This window comes from Brachyhypopomus gauderio, chromosome 5 (assembly GCF_052324685.1).
Source record: "Brachyhypopomus gauderio isolate BG-103 chromosome 5, BGAUD_0.2, whole genome shotgun sequence".
In the NCBI taxonomy this organism is placed as follows: domain Eukaryota; kingdom Metazoa; phylum Chordata; class Actinopteri; order Gymnotiformes; family Hypopomidae; genus Brachyhypopomus; species Brachyhypopomus gauderio.
This window is the reverse complement of record NC_135215.1, coordinates 19,285,134-19,306,528: the sequence shown is the minus strand read 5'-3', so window position 1 is coordinate 19,306,528 and position 21,395 is coordinate 19,285,134. Positions and strand designations below refer to the sequence as shown.

The 21,395-nt window shown below is 43.9% G+C and overlaps 1 protein-coding gene across 4 annotated transcripts in view; it reads left to right on the top strand.

Annotated features, from left to right (window-relative positions):
* The first annotated feature begins 1,619 nt into the window (after nucleotides 1-1,619).
* Nucleotides 1,620-21,395, top strand: part of osbpl10a (oxysterol binding protein-like 10a) — a 69,534-nt gene continuing 49,758 nt past the window's right edge. For 3 of the 4 annotated variants that reach the window (XM_077006241.1, XM_077006242.1, XM_077006240.1), the window contains exon 1: nucleotides 1,620-2,195. In XM_077006241.1, coding sequence (XP_076862356.1) covers nucleotides 1,963-2,195 — 233 coding nt within the window. In that variant the 5' untranslated portion in view covers nucleotides 1,620-1,962. Of the gene's footprint in view, nucleotides 2,196-4,498; nucleotides 4,880-21,395 lie in introns of those variants that run through there. The other variant, XM_077006243.1, reaches the window with a different exon arrangement.

Here is a 21,395-nt window from a genome sequence, read left to right as displayed (position 1 = left end):
ATCTGCTGTGCTGGTGAATGTGTGGTGACGTCGTTGGTTAAATCCATGTGGAACTGATGGCATTGAGTAGGTAGTATGATGGGTATGATGGAGTTGGATATGCTGGAGTTGGGTATAATGGGGTTGGGTATGATGGGTATGTTGGGGTTGGGTATGATGGGTATAATGGGGTTGGGTATGATGAGTATGTTGGGGTTGGGTAGGATTGGAATGTTGGGGTTGGTATGATGGGTATACTGGGGTTGGGTATGATGGGTATAATGGGGTTGGGTATGATGGGTATAATGGGGTTGGGTATGATGGGTATGTTGGGTATAATGGGTATACTGGGGTTGGGTATGTTGGGTATAATGGGGTTGGGTATGATGGGTATGTTGGGGTTGGGTATGATTGGAATGTTGGGGTTAGGTATGATGGGTATACTGGGGTTGGGTATGATGGGTATAATGGGGTTGGATATGGTGGGTATGTTGGGGTTGGGTATGATGGGTATGTTGGGGTTGGCCTTAGCTGCTGGGATTTTACAGGGTAGGAAGTGATTGGCTGCATGGAGATAACAGACTGGGTAAACAGCATCTGCCCAGAGAGACCAGCAGGAGGGGAGAGACCAGCAGGACAAGAGCGATCAACAAGGACAAGAGAGACAGTGGGAGAACAGAGAGAACAGTGAGAGAACAGAGAGACTAGCTCTTTGTCTGACACCAATAAATCCTTAGAGAAGTGAACACATTTTCCTTTCTGCCTGCGAGTTTCCTCTTCTGCCTCTGTCAGGATTTCGCCACTGTTTGCCTGCATGTAAAGGTAATCAGCAGTGAATATAATTATGCTACACTGTGATCTATTCAATCAGTACAACTGAGTGTTTTTAGCGATCTCTCTCTCTCTCCCACACACACACACACACAATTTGGATTCAAGGTCCAGATATATAGCTAGCTATCTGCTATATGGGTGTGTGAGGTTATTAGGTTTATCTTATCCAAACCTGTCAACTTCAAGGCCGTTTTATAGCTCACACATTTAATAAACGTTTTGGCCTGCAAACTGGAAAACCACTGTTAATGGCAGATGAGTCCAAGCAGTCGGTCAGTACTTCGACTCTTGCCTGAAGTGTCTGGCAGAGGTAACAAACAACATTTAGTTGTTTATTATTTTGGGTTACATGGCAAAGTACTTTGAGAGTTGTTCTACAATCCTGCTGTATAAATAAAGAGTTACACTTCATACTCGCAGGAGGTCCGCGTGCACACGACTCCTGTTCACGCTGTTTCTGCACGTTCTCCGGTCTATCACGTTTGGTGATCAGCGTTTTCGTGCAAGCACACTGGAATTGCTGTAAATGGAACATTACAAAACCCGCATATCTACAAACCAGAGTAAATATAGTCTAGTACCTTTGGAATCAGCTTTAACTCGCTTCATGATTTTTAGTGATTCAGTTTCAAGCCAAGTTGGGCGGTTTTATAGCTCTAACTGCAGAAGGAAAAAACGAACCTATAGGAATCGTAACTGTGCACTTGAGCATGTTTACATACACAGACACACGTGATACGAGCCCTCTCGTGTCCGAATTGCGTAGCCCGGTTCAAATAGGTGAATCAGCATTTCGACAGAACGTATCCAGGAGTCATGCGCACCCCTCTGCCTCGGGAGCGCGCTGCGTACTGGGCCGTGCGACCGGAGTGGGCTGTAATATCCGGGTTGGCGGAGCAGCGGAGGGAGAGTCCGCTCTGAGATTTCCAATAGGCAATCAGAGGAAAAGCACACAAGGCAGAGACTCCAGCCGCAGCGAAATTACTTCGCTGCCCTACCACGAATATGCCCACCGGATGCATTCTTAGCGGAAGGTCTACACACAACCGGAGAATTATGGATACTACCTTTGAAAAGCAGCGGATTTAGGTGGAGAACAAGCCGTGTCTACACATCACACACGCGTGTGCTTGTCGTCCCGTCGCCAGTATGGAAAAGACGTTGTCGCATCTTGCAACTGCAAAAACGAACTCGGGATCTTTACCCACGGATAGAGCAAATTCGACGCGAAAGGTTGGGAGAGCGGGAGCACACAGCCCCGGTTCGGCCTCGCGCGGCGGCGGTTCGGTAGGAAACAGCGTTCCCCCGCAGAACAGGCGCGCGCGACAGCTGGAGGGAATACTAAGCAAATACACCAACCTTCTGCAGGGCTGGCAGAACAGGTAACCACCCCGTCGGCCGGACTACTCTGCACGGGTTAAGTTTTTGTTCAACTTGGTTTCGTGGTCGGATCCTGTTGTAATCCATAAAAAGTAGCTATTCATACGGTCATATCTGCGTAAATGCGTGAAGCGGGGTGTTTATTTAACGGTGGGAACAGGGAAATCTCGGTATTTGGATCGTGCGTGGATATGAGTGTCAGTTTACAGATCATTATATAAAACATTTACCCAATTCAACAATGTTTTTAAAAGTCTTTCCGAGTCTCATGTATTGTAAAAAAAAGCCTCGTATGTCAGTTACAAGGATACGAACTGCGAGCTTACACCATTATAGCAATCTTAATGATTATTAATTGTTTGGGCCGGACGTGCTACAAGTTACTGAAGTTGAGAGAAGTTTAAAATGGTTAACTAGCACGTCTATATAGTTGTGCGGTTGCAACACGTTTCCGCTTACCTAAAAACGGTTCTTTGGTTTTAAAGGGAGGTATTTAGGGCGATCTGAAAGTGAGTGGATAGTCACGCATTCTTTGTTTTGCCTCTGTATTTTACCTTTTGTACAACAACTGCAGAAAGAAATTCTGAGTCTTTAACTATGCACAGGTCAAGTCCATAGACACGCAACGATGACCGGTCACCTTTGTGTGAACCATGTTCAAGGCTCTTCTGTGGGTCTAGCTGAGCTGTATGTAGTTGTGAGCTGGTCCTGGGCCGGCGTGCTCCTCTCTGGGGGCCGACACGCCTCTACAACAGATACAGTATTCATCATCTTTTCAGCACTGCATTTGTTGCTGATTTTTTCTTCAGTAATCTGTTACAGATTATTGCTTAGTTATTAATGTATCTGTAACCGGATTTAAAGAACTATTACATTAAAGTAGCGTAGCCTGATTATTAACGTTATGTTTGGACTTGAACTCATGAACTGCCGAATTGTTCCGGAACACTTTTACAACAGAACATAATGAAATCGTCTATTTTAACATGTATTGAAAAGCGAATCATAATTTGGGTCTTAAACTCCTGCATACTCTAGTTATAACGCGGTTGGAATGACTCATTTGAGAAGGATTTTCTAACGTAACACCGTTGGTATCGATGACTGGTGTTGCGTAATCTGCTATATGTCGTCAAATAAGCACAAAATAAACGCAAAATGAAATTTCATTTAACATGCATTAATTCATATTAAATGAATGAATTCATTAAACAATATTAAATACCACATAAACAAATACCGTTATCGTGCCCATGAACAAAACATTTGGCACTGAAATAGTGACGTGTGCGTAATGCAGGCGAAGAAAGCCACGTGTCGCAACAGGAAGATCCCACAAACGCGCACGCGTTTTCAGTCACAGGCTGTTTGTTGCAAGAGGTGAAGCAACAGAAAGCGCGCTAAGGTTCGAGAACAGGGCATGCGCAGTTCTGAGCCCTTTAAATAAACGCAGGCTACATTCGACACTGACGTTAGGGAGGTGTGACAACAGTCAAGGGAATCGCTCACTCAGAACCGTTATATAAAAAGTGAACAAAAATGGAGAAGAGAACCTGACTCGTGAGTTCTCACTCTAGCAATCGCAGTAGTAAGTGTGCAGTAAATGTACCATTTTTTTCTGTAATGGAATAGTTTTGACTCCCTGCAGATGTTCCTTATGATGATGGACTCTGAGATCAACTCTTTGGGTCTTCATGCTTGGAGATACAACACCTAATGACTTCACATACAACCAAACAACTATCCAATTGAACCCTTTGTTCACTCCGACACGAGCTGCCCGAACTGGTCATCCACGCAGGCCCGTCGCGATGGGGCAGGCAAACCAGGCAATTGCTTGGGGCCCCAAGCTGGCCTGGGGCCCCCAGACAACAACAGGTTAAGAATTAAATGCAGCGACAAACTGTGTGAGCCCCCCTTTACATTCTCAAAGTCATGAGCAATGACACTGTTCTCAGAATCCCCCTCAAGGGGCCCCTCCCACCAGCTGCTTAAGGCAGGCAGACACTGTCCTGGCAGACAGCCAAGTTTTAGACGCCGGCAAATATGAAACTTAACCATGAAGCGAATTTATCCATCAGGAAGCCAAAAGAGAAAACAAAAGAAGGAAGAGGAACACAAAAAACTAGTGGTGGGCCGTTAACGGCGTTCGTTAATTTGATACTCTTATCGGGCGATATAAAAATTATCGCCGTTAATATATCTACTAAATGGGTAAGCAAACTATGATGACTTTCAACTTGACAGTTTAGCTCGGCTGTATTCCTAACCAGGCCCGTCGCGATGGGGCAGGCAAACCAGGCAATTGCTTGGGGCCCCAAGCTGGCCTGGGGCCCCCAGACAACAACAGGTTAAGAATTAAATGCAGCGACAAACTGTGTGAGCCCCCCTTTACATTCTCAAAGTCATGAGCAATGACACTGTTCTCAGAATCCCCCTCAAGGGGCCCCTCCCACCAGCTGCTTAAGGCAGGCAGACACTGTCCTGGCAGACAGCCAAGTTTTAGACGCCGGCAAATATGAAACTTAACCATGAAGCGAATTTATCCATCAGGAAGCCAAAAGAGAAAACAAAAGAAGGAAGAGGAACACAAAAAACTAGTGGTGGGCCGTTAACGGCGTTCGTTAATTTGATACTCTTATCGGGCGATATAAAAATTATCGCCGTTAATATATCTACTAAATGGGTAAGCAAACTATGATGACTTTCAACTTGACAGTTTAGCTCGGCTGTATTCCTAACCAAATTGCACAGTAGGGGCGAGAACGAGTTTTCAAACCTGTGAATTAAAAATCGTACGTGTGTTTACATGGATGCAGCCACGAAGTCGCCAGGTTTGCTTCATGGAAAATTCATTTTTAGGAACGTAAAATATTACCGGAGCGGAGCTCGGAGCGGTCGTTTTCTGCATGGTCCTAGCGCTAGATTCGTCGCTATTTAAATATTTATTTTTAACCGTTAAAACTTCAGAGGACCAAACCGGCTTTTGAAAAAGTCCCCCCCAAATTATGTCCGTGAGATTAAATGTACTAAATGTTGGCTTACATTTCAAATATCATGTTTAGCTGAATAAACATGTTATCAACCCCTTTTAATATACAGTATGTAGGCTTACAAATTCATGTTTAACTGAATAAACCGTTGAACACGAGTAGCCTACATTTAATTGAGCATGTTTTTTTTTTCTTCAAGTATCAAAGTAGAACAGCTTCCTCAAGCAGTCATTGATGCATTTTGGAAACAGGAGATGAGCCCCTGGTCTAATGCACCCTCTGTATTAAGAAATCCTATCTCAAAAACTGACTTTTAGTCATTACTTGGGTAGCACGCATATGAGCCATTTTAATATAGATTAATCTAGATTAATTTCAAGATTTCAGTGAGATTAATCTAGATTAAAAAAATTAATCTATGTCCACCCCTAAAAAAAACACAAGAAAAAATTAGGCCTACCTGTACAAATGGTGTAATTTAGCAGCAGGTAGGCTAAAAACAATATATACGTCCCGGGTAATCCCATACTTAAATCTGCTATGTTCAGCTACAAGTAGTAAATTTGTAAAGTAGTTAGTTTGAGGTGTATATGCTGTGGTTCTTGAAGGTGGACTGCGGCCAGATATGTTTTTTTTTTTGGCCGGAGGGGGGTTTGGGCATGAGATTTCTGGTGTGGAGGTTGGGGGGGCCCCGGTTGGTGTCTTTGCTTGGGGCCCCCAAATACCTTGAAACGGCACTGTTCCTAACCAAATTGCACAGTAGGGGCGAGAACGAGTTTTCAAACCTGTGAATTAAAAATCGTACGTGTGTTTACATGGATGCAGCCACGAAGTCGCCAGGTTTGCTTCATGGAAAATTCATTTTTAGGAACGTAAAATATTACCGGAGCGGAGCTCGGAGCGGTCGTTTTCTGCATGGTCCTAGCGCTAGATTCGTCGCTATTTAAATATTTATTTTTAACCGTTAAAACTTCAGAGGACCAAACCGGCTTTTGAAAAAGTCCCCCCCAAATTATGTCCGTGAGATTAAATGTACTAAATGTTGGCTTACATTTCAAATATCATGTTTAGCTGAATAAACATGTTATCAACCCCTTTTAATATACAGTATGTAGGCTTACAAATTCATGTTTAACTGAATAAACCGTTGAACACGAGTAGCCTACATTTAATTGAGCATGTTTTTTTTTTCTTCAAGTATCAAAGTAGAACAGCTTCCTCAAGCAGTCATTGATGCATTTTGGAAACAGGAGATGAGCCCCTGGTCTAATGCACCCTCTGTATTAAGAAATCCTATCTCAAAAACTGACTTTTAGTCATTACTTGGGTAGCACGCATATGAGCCATTTTAATATAGATTAATCTAGATTAATTTCAAGATTTCAGTGAGATTAATCTAGATTAAAAAAATTAATCTATGTCCACCCCTAAAAAAAACACAAGAAAAAATTAGGCCTACCTGTACAAATGGTGTAATTTAGCAGCAGGTAGGCTAAAAACAATATATACGTCCCGGGTAATCCCATACTTAAATCTGCTATGTTCAGCTACAAGTAGTAAATTTGTAAAGTAGTTAGTTTGAGGTGTATATGCTGTGGTTCTTGAAGGTGGACTGCGGCCAGATATGTTTTTTTTTTTGGCCGGAGGGGGGTTTGGGCATGAGATTTCTGGTGTGGAGGTTGGGGGGGCCCCGGTTGGTGTCTTTGCTTGGGGCCCCCAAATACCTTGAAACGGCACTGCATCCACGTGCGAACTGGCTGCGCTGCGAGAGTCCTGATGAGAGTGTGAAAATATGAACACATTTCACCCGTTCTCCACCCATTCTGCCCGCTTCTACTATGACCAAATACAAGGTTTCCTTCCTTACTCAATCTATGGCAATGGCCCTCCCTATTTGAAGAACTACTCCCACTAACCATATCACGATCGAGCCCCCCAGCCAGAACCAGGCTCAGAACCAGGCTCGGCACCACGGGAGATCGGGCCGTCTGTCCTGCCAACCCCTGGTCTATAGAATATACCCTCCATGACCATCTGAGGGCACCACAGTTGGTTACTAAGAATTACAAAAACGATTTTAAATGTCTCTTTTTAGAATCTGACACTTGGACTGCTGTTTCACACAAGTTTTGTTGGTCTCTAATAGTGATGCATTTACCGTGTAGCACTTGTAGAGGTTTATTTTATATGTAAAGTGAGTTATGAATAAAATTATTATTATTATAGGTCCCAAGGAGCTCTGATTCCTACCTAATTCACCAAGTACAGAGGTAAATAAATGTGACAAAATTGAATACTGACAGTTTAACCCCATATATTTTATATATGGGATTTTATTTAATATCAGATCCATTGTGCTAAAATGCAGAGTGACATCAACAATAACGTCAATAACAGAACTGACAAACGTGCTGCTTTCTGCCTTTGTGTTGGGCTCCTTGCATCTGTAGGAACATGGGAGGAACACGCTTAATGCAGTTAGAGCAGTTTGTTCCCATGACCCTCTTTGCACATGCAGAAGTGGGCAGGGCATTGTGAGGCAGGAGGTGTGACGTGAGCCAGCCCTGATCTGCTCATGCTGACAGAGTGAGAGAGACAGAGCAGAACCTGCTGGAGGGAGGATGTGTCGGGCTAATAATGGAGGGAAATGGCTCAGCATGACCCTGACCCCTAACCCCTAACCTGCAATCCCTAACCCTAGGACTTCTTCTAGTCTACACGCATCCTTTACTTATACTGGTGTGCTAATGCCACACAGATGTGTGGAGGGTGAAACAGACAGACAGACAGAGCATGGAGCGTTATGTGTTGCTTTGACAAATGTATTTTCACTTGCTTTGGCAAACACAACACAACAGACTAGTTCAGAATCACAAATCTAAAAGATTGGTTCATAATCATGAATGTATCATTTTGAATGTATGTATCAATGGATTTTTCAAAATCATGAATCTAATAGTGTGAATAATCCTGAATGTAACATATGGGTTTAGAATCATGAATATAACGGGTTGGTTCATAATCATGAAGGTTGCATTTAGGCTCATATTGTGAAATTTTGTGATATGAGGCACATACCTACACAGTTTCTACAGTTACTGTGTTGATACAAATGTCTTTAAATGCTTAAAAAAATAAAAGAGCAGGTGCCCCAGATCTGGCTGGCAAGCTACACGTCTGTGTGTGTGTGTGTTTGTCAGTGTGTGTCTGGAGGCTTTGGAGCCTGCCAGTTCCAGCATGAAGGTGAAAAGAAGAAAAGCCTCTCGCATGACACACTTCCTCACTGATCACTCATCACATGACACACTTCCTCACTGATCACTCATCACATGACACACTTCCTTACTGATCACTGATCACATGACACACTTCCTTACTGATCACTGATCACATGACACACTTCCTTACTGATCACATGACACACTTCCTTACACATGACGCATTTCCTTACTGATCACATGACACACTTCCTTACACATGACGCACTTCCTTACTGATCACCGGACGCACTTCCTTACACACGACGCACTTCCTTACACATGACACACTTCCTTACTGATCACATGACGCACTTCCTTACACATGATGCATTTCCTTACTGATCACATGACGCACTTCCTTACACATGATGCACTTCCTTACACATGACAAACTTCCTTACTGATCACATGATTCACTTCCTTACTGATCACGCGACACACTTATTGATGACACTTCTTTACTGATAACATGTGCTTCCTGACTGATCACATGGCACAGTCCCTCCCTGCTTATTCCTTTGAGTGGTTTGGGGTTTTTTGTTCACTGGTGTGGCTGGTGTGAATAGCTCCTACAGTGGCTAACTCTGACCTTTCAGCTGCTATCCTCTGGTTTTAGAGTGAAAGTCTTTAAATCCTGGAGCGTTACATGCTCCCCTTCATCAGGGGAGGTCAGTAGACCGGGCCATTAGGCAGGGTTGTCGGGTGAGGTCAGTAGGTGGGTTCTTTCAGTCCCTTTAACCATATGGCTTTACCAGTCTCCCAGTGAATGAGTGAACCCATTGGCTCATTGTCAGTGGTCAGTGTCATTGACTCACAGGAGATGAGTTGTGTGCATTAGGGTGATTTAACGTGGAGTTTTGTGGGGTCTACACACGCATTCTGAGACTGCCAATCATGAGCTTCTGTAGCACTGGGAACTAGTCTCCATCACACGATGTTCTACTGGTGTTAAGAAGGAACCTTCAGTAAAAACAAATTTAAAAAACAAACAACTATATAGACTCTAACTGTGTACCAACCTGTAGACTAGCTGTGCACCCAACTGTAGATTCTGTGTACCAACCTGTAGACTAGCTGTGTATGCAACTGTAGACTCTAGCTCTGTACCGATATATTACTGTGCATCAGGCTGTAGACTCTAAATTCAACTCTGAGAGTGTGTGCATGTTTGTGTGAGTCCATGTTGGCTCCCTGGCACAGATGCCCTTGGTTGAGTAAGCTGGGTTTCTGCCATATCTGCAGGAAGAGGAGACCTCCGTGTGTGAACCCACTCTGATCATGAGATCAGAATGAGCGCTTTTCTCTCCTGCAAACCTGTTGCCTGCTGTCCACAGGAGAAGGTCCTGTGAGCCCCATCCTGAGGTATGGGTCCTGGGGTCCCGGGGAACAGACCAGACGTTACGGTTCTCAGACAGGATGAAGGGGAAGATCTGAGGCAGATGAGCAGGAAGTGGAGTTCAGATCTGGAGTCTGACGTGTTTACAGCTTGGTGAAATCTGATCTGTTGGGGATTGTATTAAGAGGCTTTGAGTGTTGGCTCAGAGATGCACTGGGAAATAGCACATATGCTATTATGAATATACCTACTTTTAAACACAGTAAACAATGCTGCTTTTGTGTGTGTAAATGCATATTGTGTGTGTGTGCGTATGAGAGAATTGCAATGTGTATTGTGTGTAGTAACTTGACCGTCTGTCTTTGTACCTGGTCTCCTCTCTGTCCTTTTCTCCTTTGTCCAGCCTCTGTTCTCATCTCCTCTGTCCTGGTCTAATCTCTGTCCTCGTCACCTCTCTGTCCTCATCCCTGGTCTCTGCTGTTCTGTCACTTCAACACTACCTTCTTTCAAATATCGACGTCTAAACTCGTCCCCAGAGGAGCCGCTGGTCTGATTTGTGTGATTCCTGGTGCAGTTTAAATGGATCTCCTGCTTTTCCTGCAGGTCACTTCTGTGACATATGGGGGTGGAAAGTGGGGGGATGATGTGGGGGGAGGCTGTATGTTGCTATGGTTGCACTGCATGTCTCTGCTGGTGCCCAAACCTGCATAGCGCTGCTTCTGAAGGTTGCTGTGGCACCAGAGCTTCAAGTCCTGAAACACCCAGCTCAGTAGAGACTTAAGCTCGTAGTTGTGATGGTTCTGAAGTCTGACCACTGAAGTCTGACCACTGACTGGCATGAAGATCAGCTTCCTATTCACGTCACCTCCATCACGGCAGGAGTTCGGAGACCCAGGGACCTGAACAGAAGCTGTCTGCGTAGGTCTGATAACTCAGTCCTTCCGTCTGATGCACTGGAACAGAGAACCCACACACGCTGGGCTGTCACCACCACAGCTGCTAGTGTCTCTGGGATTAACTGCCACTGTGGGCGTGGCCATGGCCTTGACCACCACAATTTCGTGCAAGGTATAAATACCCATATTTTAGTTGTAGATTGTTATTTAGGATGCACTTAATGTAATACAACTTCTTTGGTGGTCTTAGATGGACTGTTTATAAGCTATTGAAATTATTGCGTAGAGCACTGGGGCCTTTACGACCACCACTTGCGTCTGTGTTAAGGTCATTTATAGATGGTGCCTTAGACGTTGCAGTGGTGACAGGAGTATATTTGAAATACATCTATTCCTGACATAAACAAAGTTGTAGATGTTTGTCTTGGTTGCCAGAAATAAGAATTTGCATATTTTGGCACTTTTAACTTAAAGGTATTGAAGAAAGAATTCCGAATATGCGAACATGAAATGAACTTTACCAAGTTTCCTAGTATGCATATGAGGGACTTTTGATACCATTAAAATTAAATTAAAACTATATACAGTTATAAAGTAATGTGTCGTCTTATGGTCCGACAGAGATGTAGACTGTGTTGTCTTCGCTATTTTCAACAAGCTAACGCTTAGCACAAATGTTTCATCACGGTTCCGCTGCTTTGCGAGTCATGCTGGTGATCGGATTCCCGCGTTTGTTGATGGGCAGAGACGAACATGTGAGTGGGAGCTGGAGCCTATCGTTAAACTTTTACCATACAAACTCAAAAGAAAATGATGGATATTTTTCCAATAAAAAGTAATGCTGCTGTATCACCTGTCGCCACTGGCGAGTGAAATAATGATATTACTTGAAAGTTAGTATTTATGGTCGCGATTGCAACCATTTTAGTTGCAGTCTGGAGCACTAGCATGTGCCTCTGTCTTTTTTAGAGATAAAAGACGAGTACAAAATTAGAAGAGTAGCCTATAAATTTTTTTACAAGCTGTCGGCGACCCACCAGTTGAGAATCACTGTTTTAGTTTATTATCATTGGTACTATGTTTAAGGACACATAATGGACATTTTCCAGCCAGCTGCAGACTGAAGCTGCTGGAGGTTGAAGGTAAACTGTGGAATCCGGATCACTGGAGCGTTTATTGTCCAGCTCAAGCTGCGGACTGGAAAATGGATCGGCCGCATTCGCCTGATATTCGATATGTTAAGTTACGTCAATATCGGCCCCTATACCGATATTGTATCGGATCGGTCCCATCTCTACCGTGGGCATGGGCGTGGCTGTGGGTGTGGCCATCACACTGGCTGTATCTGTTATCTCAGGTCTGCATTGTCTATGTGCAGAAAAACAGGAATCCTTGAATAAGCTCCGTTATGAGCAGTAAGTCTACACTCCCGTTGATATACCATTTCTGCCTCACATGCCTTTGGCTAAAGTACACTGGAACCATCTTTGGGAGTTAAATATTCATCTCCTGCCTGTTTATTGGGGTCAGATTGTGACGCTAGCATGGCTGGTGTGTTGGGGGAGGGGATGCATTGATCGTCCTTGTTCCAGTTCACTCCCCTCCCTTCTGTCTGTTTTGCATACATATCTGCAACTCTGGAGATCACAGGCTGAAGAAGTTTGGAGGTGGAGTCAGAGATTTAACAGATTGCATCACAAGCACAGGATGGGACTCACGTGGCCATTGCCGGATAAGGCGGGTGCATGTGGGACTGAGAAACACCTTTCATGAAAATACAAAGTTGAGAGAGAGAGAGTGTGTGTGTGTGTGTGTGTGTGTGTGTGTGTGTGTGTGTGTGTGTGTCACTGGTCCTGCTCTGCACTCATCCATCCTGTCAGCAAAACCTGCTTACAAGCTTCTGTTTGAATTTTGTCCTGTGGAACAAGTGTCTGTGTGTGAGTCCTGCTTTGTGTAAAATCTATTATAAAATCTATTAATACTACTTATTATTATTATTATTATTATTATTATTATTATTATGTGTTTTTTGAGCTTGGAATCTCTTGTATTACACTTGGGTGCTAAATGCTGAATCTCAAATGCTGCACTCTGCTAAAGCATATGTGTGTGGTGTCAGGAGGTTCTGTCTTCTCTCTGACCCAACCTGCAGCACTGATGTGTGGTGTGACCTCCTCCATGGTGGACAGGTGCTGGAGGAACACTCATGCACGTTGGAGAATTGTAGAAATGTAAACATAACATGGATGCTCCATTGTCCAGCTGTGGTGTTGTAGACCTGACAGGTGGTGGTGTTGTATAGGGGGTGTTTGGTGATGTACAGCAGTTCTCCCAGTTTGAGTGGGGCAGGTTTGAGTTGGGCTGGTTTGAGTGGGTTGCTGTGCACTTCAGACTGTGTGCTGTCCCCAGGTAGTTGAGGGGCATGTGTGGGTGAGGACTAGCATCACTGTAGCTCTCTGAGGACATGCTGAAGAGCTGAGCTGTGAAGAGAAGAAGAAATTACCTGTCAAAATACACAGGCTGTTCTGTGTTTTATGAGAGAAACTGAGCCTCTCGCACTCTTTCTCTCTCTGTCTCTCTCCTCTCCATCCCTCTCCTATCAGAGCAGCTGTTTGGTCTTCGGTCAGATGTGTGGTCTGTAGATTTCCACTGATGTTCTTGTATGTCCGGGACTTTTCATTATCACACAGTCACAGTGACCCAGAACTGATCCCATTTTTCCACCAACAAAGAGCTGGAACTGGTGCTGCTTTTCTCTAACCAGAGAACCTCTCAAGAACTGACCCGTCTTCCCTCTGCTTTGAGAGGCCAGTGATTATGTATCTGGAAGTGGGTGTTCCCCAGACTGGAAACAGAAGTAATAAGGAAATGTACAAACCACATGACGTTCTACTTTGCTTCTTTCATAGAGGGTGTATCTAACCATCCAGAATCTAACCAGATTTTTCAGAACTCCTGAGGTTCGTCTGGTGTTGCTTGTACTGCAGTTCCTGCTTCTAGTGGCTTTTAGAAGAGGAAGTGGAAGCCCAGTGTAGAGGGAGATGGAGGATGTGCTAGTCGGCATAGGAAAAAGACCATTTATTTGTTGTTTTATTTGTTTCTCAAAATACGTGGAACAATTAAGATTTTTGTCCCAGAACTGGCAGTCAGATGCGTTACTGCGGTCAGACTCGTGAACTCAACATGAACAGCCGTAGTTCTCTGGGGCGGATAAACCTCTTCAGCATATGGTGATGGTCTGTTCAGAAGATTCATTAGCAACTGAGCTGCGTTTCTGATAGGGCTGAACGATTTTGGAAAATAATCTAATTGCAATTTTTTATCTATAAATTGCGATTGCGATTTAAAATCGCGATTTTTCCCCATTGTTCCACTTCAGGAAACTCTGTTTGGGGGGGGGGGGTGTAAACAGAGGCGGTCTTTGCATAGAGGCGTTGCTAGGCAATTGCCTTGGGCCCCTCCCACTGTAGGGCCCCCTTGTTAAATCTTGCTAAAGCCAGATTCACACTACACGACTTTTCATTCGTCAGGTTTTTGTGCCGTTCGCACTACACGACTGGTTGTGCTGTAATCGCAAGTCTTTCAGTTGTGGCTTTCACACTACATGACTGATCGGTGACGTGGGCTCACGAATTAAACGACTGGGGAATCGCCACTCATCTGGCTGCCGTCCAAAAACACGAGAACACGAAAATGAAACACTCGCGAGAACCAGCAACACCACGAAGAAAATAAAAACAACGTACATGTACTCCACATTTTCGTTATTATTATTTTTTTTACCGTTTAACCACTCCATAGTCTCAACATAGATATAGTCAATCGCACTATTTCTCCAGTGCTGTCACAATAACTTAAACACAGTCTTGTAGTAAAGTTGTATGAAGTTAGACGCTGCTGTTGACTCACAACATATATCTTGTTGGGCTAGATATTAAACATGCTAGATATTAAACATGCTAGATATCTGCCGGTCGTCTGCGATGAGTTGGCGACCACTCGGCGAGCGTCTTTCGGTGCTCGCTCAGTCGTGTAGTGTGAACTGCTGAATGATCCCCGATTTGCGTCCGACCACAGTTTCTGTCGGCGACTGAAAAACCAGCCTAAAATCTTGTAGTGTGAACCTGAACTTATTTCTCGCATATTAATGTTGATGGGCCCCCTAGCTAAATTCGCCTTGAGCCTCCAAATTGCTAAGTCCGCCACTGGGTGTAAAATGGACTAAATGTAAGTATTATTATTATATCGTGATCGATCGATCGCCTGTGGTTGGCGCCAGAGCGAACTACTAATTTTTTAGTCTAAGACGCTCAATGCGTGAGAGTTGGCAGCCCTGCAGGTATAGCAACTTGGCTAAAATATGTGCGTGAGGGCGTTTGGTAGCGCATATCCAGTGTGTTTAACAAAGCCATGAAGCCGGGCTTGTTCACTATATTAACGGGCATCATGTCTTTCACTATGAACTTCGTTACTGCCCGAGTTATTTCAGCGTGCCGCTTCGAATTACATCCATAAGGAGTTACACTTTCAAACGGTTCGGTCAGTGAACCCTGTCTGCTGGACCGCGGTCAAGCTATCCGCGCTTTCGCGATTCATCCGCGCTTTAAATCTTATTGCGCCTATATGCGTGATTTTACGGTATTTGAAGATGCGGCACTGGTCGTTGGCATTTTTGCCTTACAAATATCATACGAGGCTTTGTGGTGTTTTTTTAATGCTGAAGGTTTGTAGTGTTACCTCGCGTCGTAGCAACAGTAGCAAGGCATGTTTTGCAGGGTACCTGACGTTGAGCAGCATCTTTTTAAAAGACAAAGTAATTTCACACAACTTATGTGCTGCCCCTCTTTGGTATTAGACTTTCAGTTGTGTCAGCTTCTGTCGAGCCTGAAGCCATTGTGCAACAAGTTAAAGTGCGCTGTGTTAACTTCACTTCTCCACCTCCCTGCCTCCTGCTCGGGTTTGCTCCGTTCGTCCTCGGCTCGCTCCCAAGTCACGTGACCAGTTTAAATCGCAGCCTGTGCGATTAGACAATCGCGTTTTAAAAAATCGCGAAATTATCGCAAATGCAATTAATCGTTCAGCCCTAGTTTCTGACAGTTAATTAATGAGGCCTGAAAGGAGACTCTCGATTAACATGCTAATACATGCTACAACTGTAGCTGGATCTCATTTGCATAATATTTGATATAATTTGCATAACATTATACATTTTAATATTATTAGCAATTTACATCTAGTTTTTGTTGACAATATTAGCATTTATGATATGTTTGTCCCAACTTCTCAGGACAATTCCCAGAATGCTTTGGGGTACCCTCAAAGAGAGTGCTGATTATCTTCACCTGTTGTTAAGTAAATGCATTTACGCAGCTTCTCTACAACAGTTGGTTGAGAGGTACTGTCATGTTTGTAGGGCATGGTGAGTGTTTCTAGCCTTCATCAACTTACCCTGCCCATAACTTCACTTTGTCTCTATTGACCTCTGTAGACTGTTCATCTTATGGAGTTCCCTGTACGATCGTGTCTCGTCTGTCTTGGTCTGGACCTTCATCTGGATCAGTTAGAGTGAGACTAACTGATGTCAGTGCAGCTATTCCTGCTCATCTCATCCACACGTCTGAGCTGTTCTGACGTCTCACAATTTGCCCCTGAAAGATTCCTTTGGGGCAAGATTCCAGTATCGTTCAGAAGCCAAGTGTCATTTTTACAATATGGTCTTTTGGAAGGATAACTTCTGTTCAAGCATAGGGCTGTGAATTGAGAAGTTCCTATGTTTCTTATGTTCACAACACTGCACTGTTGTCATGGGATTTGTGAAGCTCTGAGCTCTGCAAGAGTTACGAGTTTGTGATTGAGTTCAGGACTCTTCAGGATGGAGCTTGATGTGTCATTCACTACCCTCCTCCCCCTTTCTCTCTCTGTCTCTTCCTCCTGTCTGTCTCTCTATTTCATTTCATATAATCTCATATCATTTCATTTATATGACATGATCTTTATTGGCATGATTGTCAAACAGTTTTGCCAAGGCAAATATAATATGTGAAGTGATGTAGAAAACAAAGCAGACATGCGTAATCTTATTTTAATAGTTAAAAAAATGCATAAAAACTTCAGATTTTAAATCTCCTCCCTTAAATGCAGTAGAGCTGAGACCAGTCTTGCTGCTGTGGGGAATGTTTTCACTTCCTGTCCAGTGAGAACTGTGATTTTCTCCGAGGTCCAAACTTATTCTTATCAACGGAAAATGTGCTTACGTCCTCCATCTGAAGACTGCAGTAAATACTCATACTGTAATTTAAAGTTTGGTAGCACTTTTTAGTTTTATTTGTTATTTAAGTTTTTCCATATATTGTCATACTGGAGGAGCAAATTCTTTCCGATTTCTTGCATTCTGTTTCTAGAGGAGGATGTTCCCTGCTCAGGGAGGTCAGGATTATACTATACTCAACCTAGTTTGGTCCGAGTGATCCACTGTGTGTCGACATGTGTATGTATCGTAATTTCTGTTCACTCCAAAAATGTTTTGGGCTATTGTAATAATTGTGTTTTTAACTGGGTTTTTATTTCAGCTTTGTATCTGTACTCCTCAGCTTTCACCCCCTTCACACATTCCTCCATCCATCTTGCATGCTCTCTCTCCTTCCCTCTCTCTCTCCCTTCCCCCTTCATTCTCTCTCTCTCCTTTCTCTCTCTTTTCCTACATCTCGCATTCTCTCTCTCGCTCTTGCTCTCCCTCTGTCTCTAACTAACTCACCTTCCCAGGGAGAATTCCTCTTGAAGTTTCCAGTTACTCATGCGTTTGCTGTTTGCGTCCTGTACATAATATGATATTCAGTGGAGGAGGAGAGACTTTCTAATGGAAACAGAATGAGCTGACTCCCTCAATCTGGCCTAACAGGCTGGCCTGCTCATTCACCTCACATTACATCCATCCTGTATTACAGAAACAGCCCTGTAGACTGAGCTGTATTACAGAAACGGCCCTTTAGGCTGGGCTGTATTACAGAAACGGCCCTTTAGACTGAGCTGTATTACAGAAACGGCCCTGTAAACTGAGCTGTATTACAGAAACGGCCCTGTAGACTGAGCTGTATTACAGAAACGGCCCTGTAGACTGAGCTGTATTACAGAAACGGCCCTGTAGACTGAGCTGTATTACAGAAACGGCCTTTTAGGCTGGGCTGTATTACAGAAACGGCCCTTTAGACTGAGCTGTATTACAGAAACGGCCCTGTAGACTGAGCTGTATTACAGAAACGGCCCTGTAGACTGAGCTGTATTACAGAAACGGCCCTGTAGACTGAGCTGTATTACAGAAACGGCCCTTTAGGCTGGGCTGTATTACAGAAACGGCCCTTTAGGCTGGGCTGTATTACAGAAACGGCCCTGTAGGCTGAGCTGTATTACAGAAACGGCCCTTTAGGCTGAGCTGTATTACAGAAACTGCCCTTTAGGCTGAGCTGTATTACAGAAACGGCCCTTTAGGCTGAGCTGTATTACAGAAACGGCCCTTTAGGCTGGGCTGTATTACAGAAACGGCCCTTTAGACTGGGCTGTATTACAGAAACGGCCCTTTAGACTGGGCTGTATTACAGAAACGGCCCTTTAGACTCGGCTGTATTACAGAAACTGCCCTTTAGACTCGGCTGTATTACAGAAACTGCCCTTTAGACTGAGCAATCTACTTACTGATTGCTGCTAAAACACTGATCAGTATCGATTTACTACATACAGTAGTTTAAACTGTACAATCCAAGCGTTTGAGCTCTGTCATTGCCAACAAAGGACATGTAACAAAGTATTGAGATGAACTTTTACAACAACAATGTAAAGTGTTACCCAAGTGTTGACTAACTAACGTGATGTAACGCATTAGTTAACATGAACAACACATGAAGTAAAACATTAACAAAAATTAACTAACGTTAAGTAAACATGTAACAGTTGCGGCTCCTGTTTTGGCTCTTTGTTGCTTGCACCTTTATATAAGGAATATATTATATTGTACTGATTTACCTACATAAGTAATGGGTAACTTGGAAATATCCAGAATCTATCAGCATAGGAACTGAAGTATGTCCATACTGTTTTTAACTCTTTACTCCCTTTTGCTCCAAACGAAATCACTAAAGTTCTAAAAAGGTGCGAGCAACAAAGAGCCAAAACATGACAACTGATGCGGTCGAGTTCCGAATCGAATTTCCCCATAAGAAATAACTGAAAACCGATTAATTGGTTCTCGACCATCAGTTGTTTATCATAAATTTCCCTATTTCCTTAAAAAAATTATCAACAATTACACACTTAGGTAAGTAATACTGTATAAAGCTAATGTTAACAAAATAATCCAATAACTTAAAATGCTAAGTCCGTCACACGAATGCCTTTTTCATACTTCTCTATGATCGCCTTTTTGAACTCTGTTGTTCTTACCGTTTTCTTCTTCTGCTTTTCTGCTATGCCTTTCTTGGGACCAATGTTTTTTGTCTAAAACAATACAAAAAACAACAAAAATACAGCAAAAGCTTGGAGCACAGCCTCAAAATGGTTTAAAACCTATTGAACACCAACTAACGCCAACTAGCAACACGTGACCGAAGCACAAACTGTATTTTGTTTACAAAAGTCACATGAGTAGGGTCGGATTCTGAAGCTTTTTTCGAGCTCCGAGTCAAAATTTTCTCTAAATTTTACGTCGAAGTCCGAATATGTCGAGTACCGAGGCGGTCAAGTTCTGGGGTTCTACTGTATATCAAAAAATACATATAGGTATATCTATAAGGTCTCATTTTTTAATTTTTTGATTCTTTATTTCTGAAATATATTACTGGAGTTTTGATTTGATGTGACTTTTTTTGTCTGCGTTCTGGTCACACACCACCTGGAGCCCTGCTGACCAATCAGCATCGGGTCTTCAGCACTGTCACACTTCACAATGATGTACTTTGTTGAAGTTCGAGACAAGAGTCTGACCCATGTGTGGTCTACAGGACACACCATACTGTCCTACTGCTGCCATGCTGTGTGTTGATCCATCTGTGCTACTGAGCTTACAGCCAAACTACGCAGCATTGTACAGTTGAAAACATCCTGAGTGAGGATGTGTAGTGTGTAATGTGTATAGGATGTGTAGAACGTGTGTACAGCAGATCTTTGAAATCCATCACTAAAAAAGTTTAAATGTGTACTGAAATTGTCAGACTGGGTTTTCAAACATGGGCTCAGCCTGTTCTTGGGCTGAATTGTGACATTGATTGTGAATCAGAGTTCGATTCGGGGTTGATCTGGATCCTGAGTACTGAAGCCGTGTTAATTACTATAGTACTGACTCCAACATGATACTGGTGTGTAAAACATTAACCTGCAGGAATATATTTCCAACGTGTTCTTTAGTTACTATAAAATATTGTTCTCAAAATCTTGGTATTGATGATGTGACACCTGTTAAATGTTAAATGATCTGACACCTTTAGACAGAGGAACAGTAACTGTGGTGGCAGTGTTCCTGGTCACTCCTAGAAGTCACTCACTAGCTGCCTCTCCCAGACCTCCTCTCTGCTAGGTTAGGGGTCTGTCTGCCTCTCCCAGACCTCCTCTCTGCTAGGTTAGGGGTCTGTCTGCCTCTCCCAGACCTCCTCTCTGCTAGGTTTGGGGTCTGTCTGCCTCTCCCAGACCTCCTCTCTGCTAGGTTAGGGGTCTGTCTGCCTCTCAGACCTCCTCTCTGCTAGGTTAGGGGTCTGTCTGCCTCTCCCAGACCTCCTCTCTGCTAGGTTAGGGGTCTGTCTGCCTCTCAGACCTCCTCTCTGCTAGGTTAGGGGTCTGTCTGCCTCTCCCAGACCTCCTCTCTGCTAGGTTAGGGGTCTGTCTGCCTCTCAGACCTCCTCTCTGCTAGGTTAGGGGTCTGTCTGCCTCTCCCAGACCTCCTCTCTGCTAGGTTAGGGGTCTGTCTGCCTCTCCCAGACCTCCTCTCTGCTAGGTTAGGGGTCTGTCTGCCTCCCAGACCTCCTCTCTGCTAGGTTAGGGGTCTGTCTGCCTCTCAGACCTCCTCTCTGCTAGGTTAGGGGTCTGTCTGCCTCTCCCAGACCTCCTCTCTGCTAGGTTAGGGGTCTGTCTGCCTCTCTCAGACTGTGTCAGAGACCTGGCTGAGAAACTGCTGCCTCTCACAGTGGGGGCTTTGGTTACAGAGCCATGGAGACTAATTCAATGTTTTAATTTGTGTGTGTGTGTATGGGTGTGTGTATGGGTGTGTGTGTGTGTGTGTGTGTGTGTGTGTGTGTGTAGGGGTATGTGCGTATGAGTGTGTAGGTGTGCGAGTGTGTGTAGGAGGTTTGTGTGTGTGTAGTAAGATACCCACTGACCCCAAGTCTTGTAAGCACTGCTTGTTCTAAGTGCTGGTCAATACGGTTCTTCCGGTGGTCAAAGTAGAACATGCATTAATGCACAGTGAGTGTGATGTGTGTAAGGAGCGTATGGGTTAAATCCTCCTGACCTGGTTCCATCTTCCAAAGTATGCTGGGATTGTTCGGTCCTCACTGAAGTCTAAATTGAGCAAAGGTGTGTGAGCTGTTCTCCAGGTCTCCTCCCTCGTCTGTGTTCAGGGTTGCTGGGCGACAGCAGTGTAGAATGTGGAATGTGAACTGCGTGAAGATAAAGGGCAAAAACAGTATGGCTGAACCCCAGGGCCAGATCTGCAGCACTGATGGCACCATGACACCTC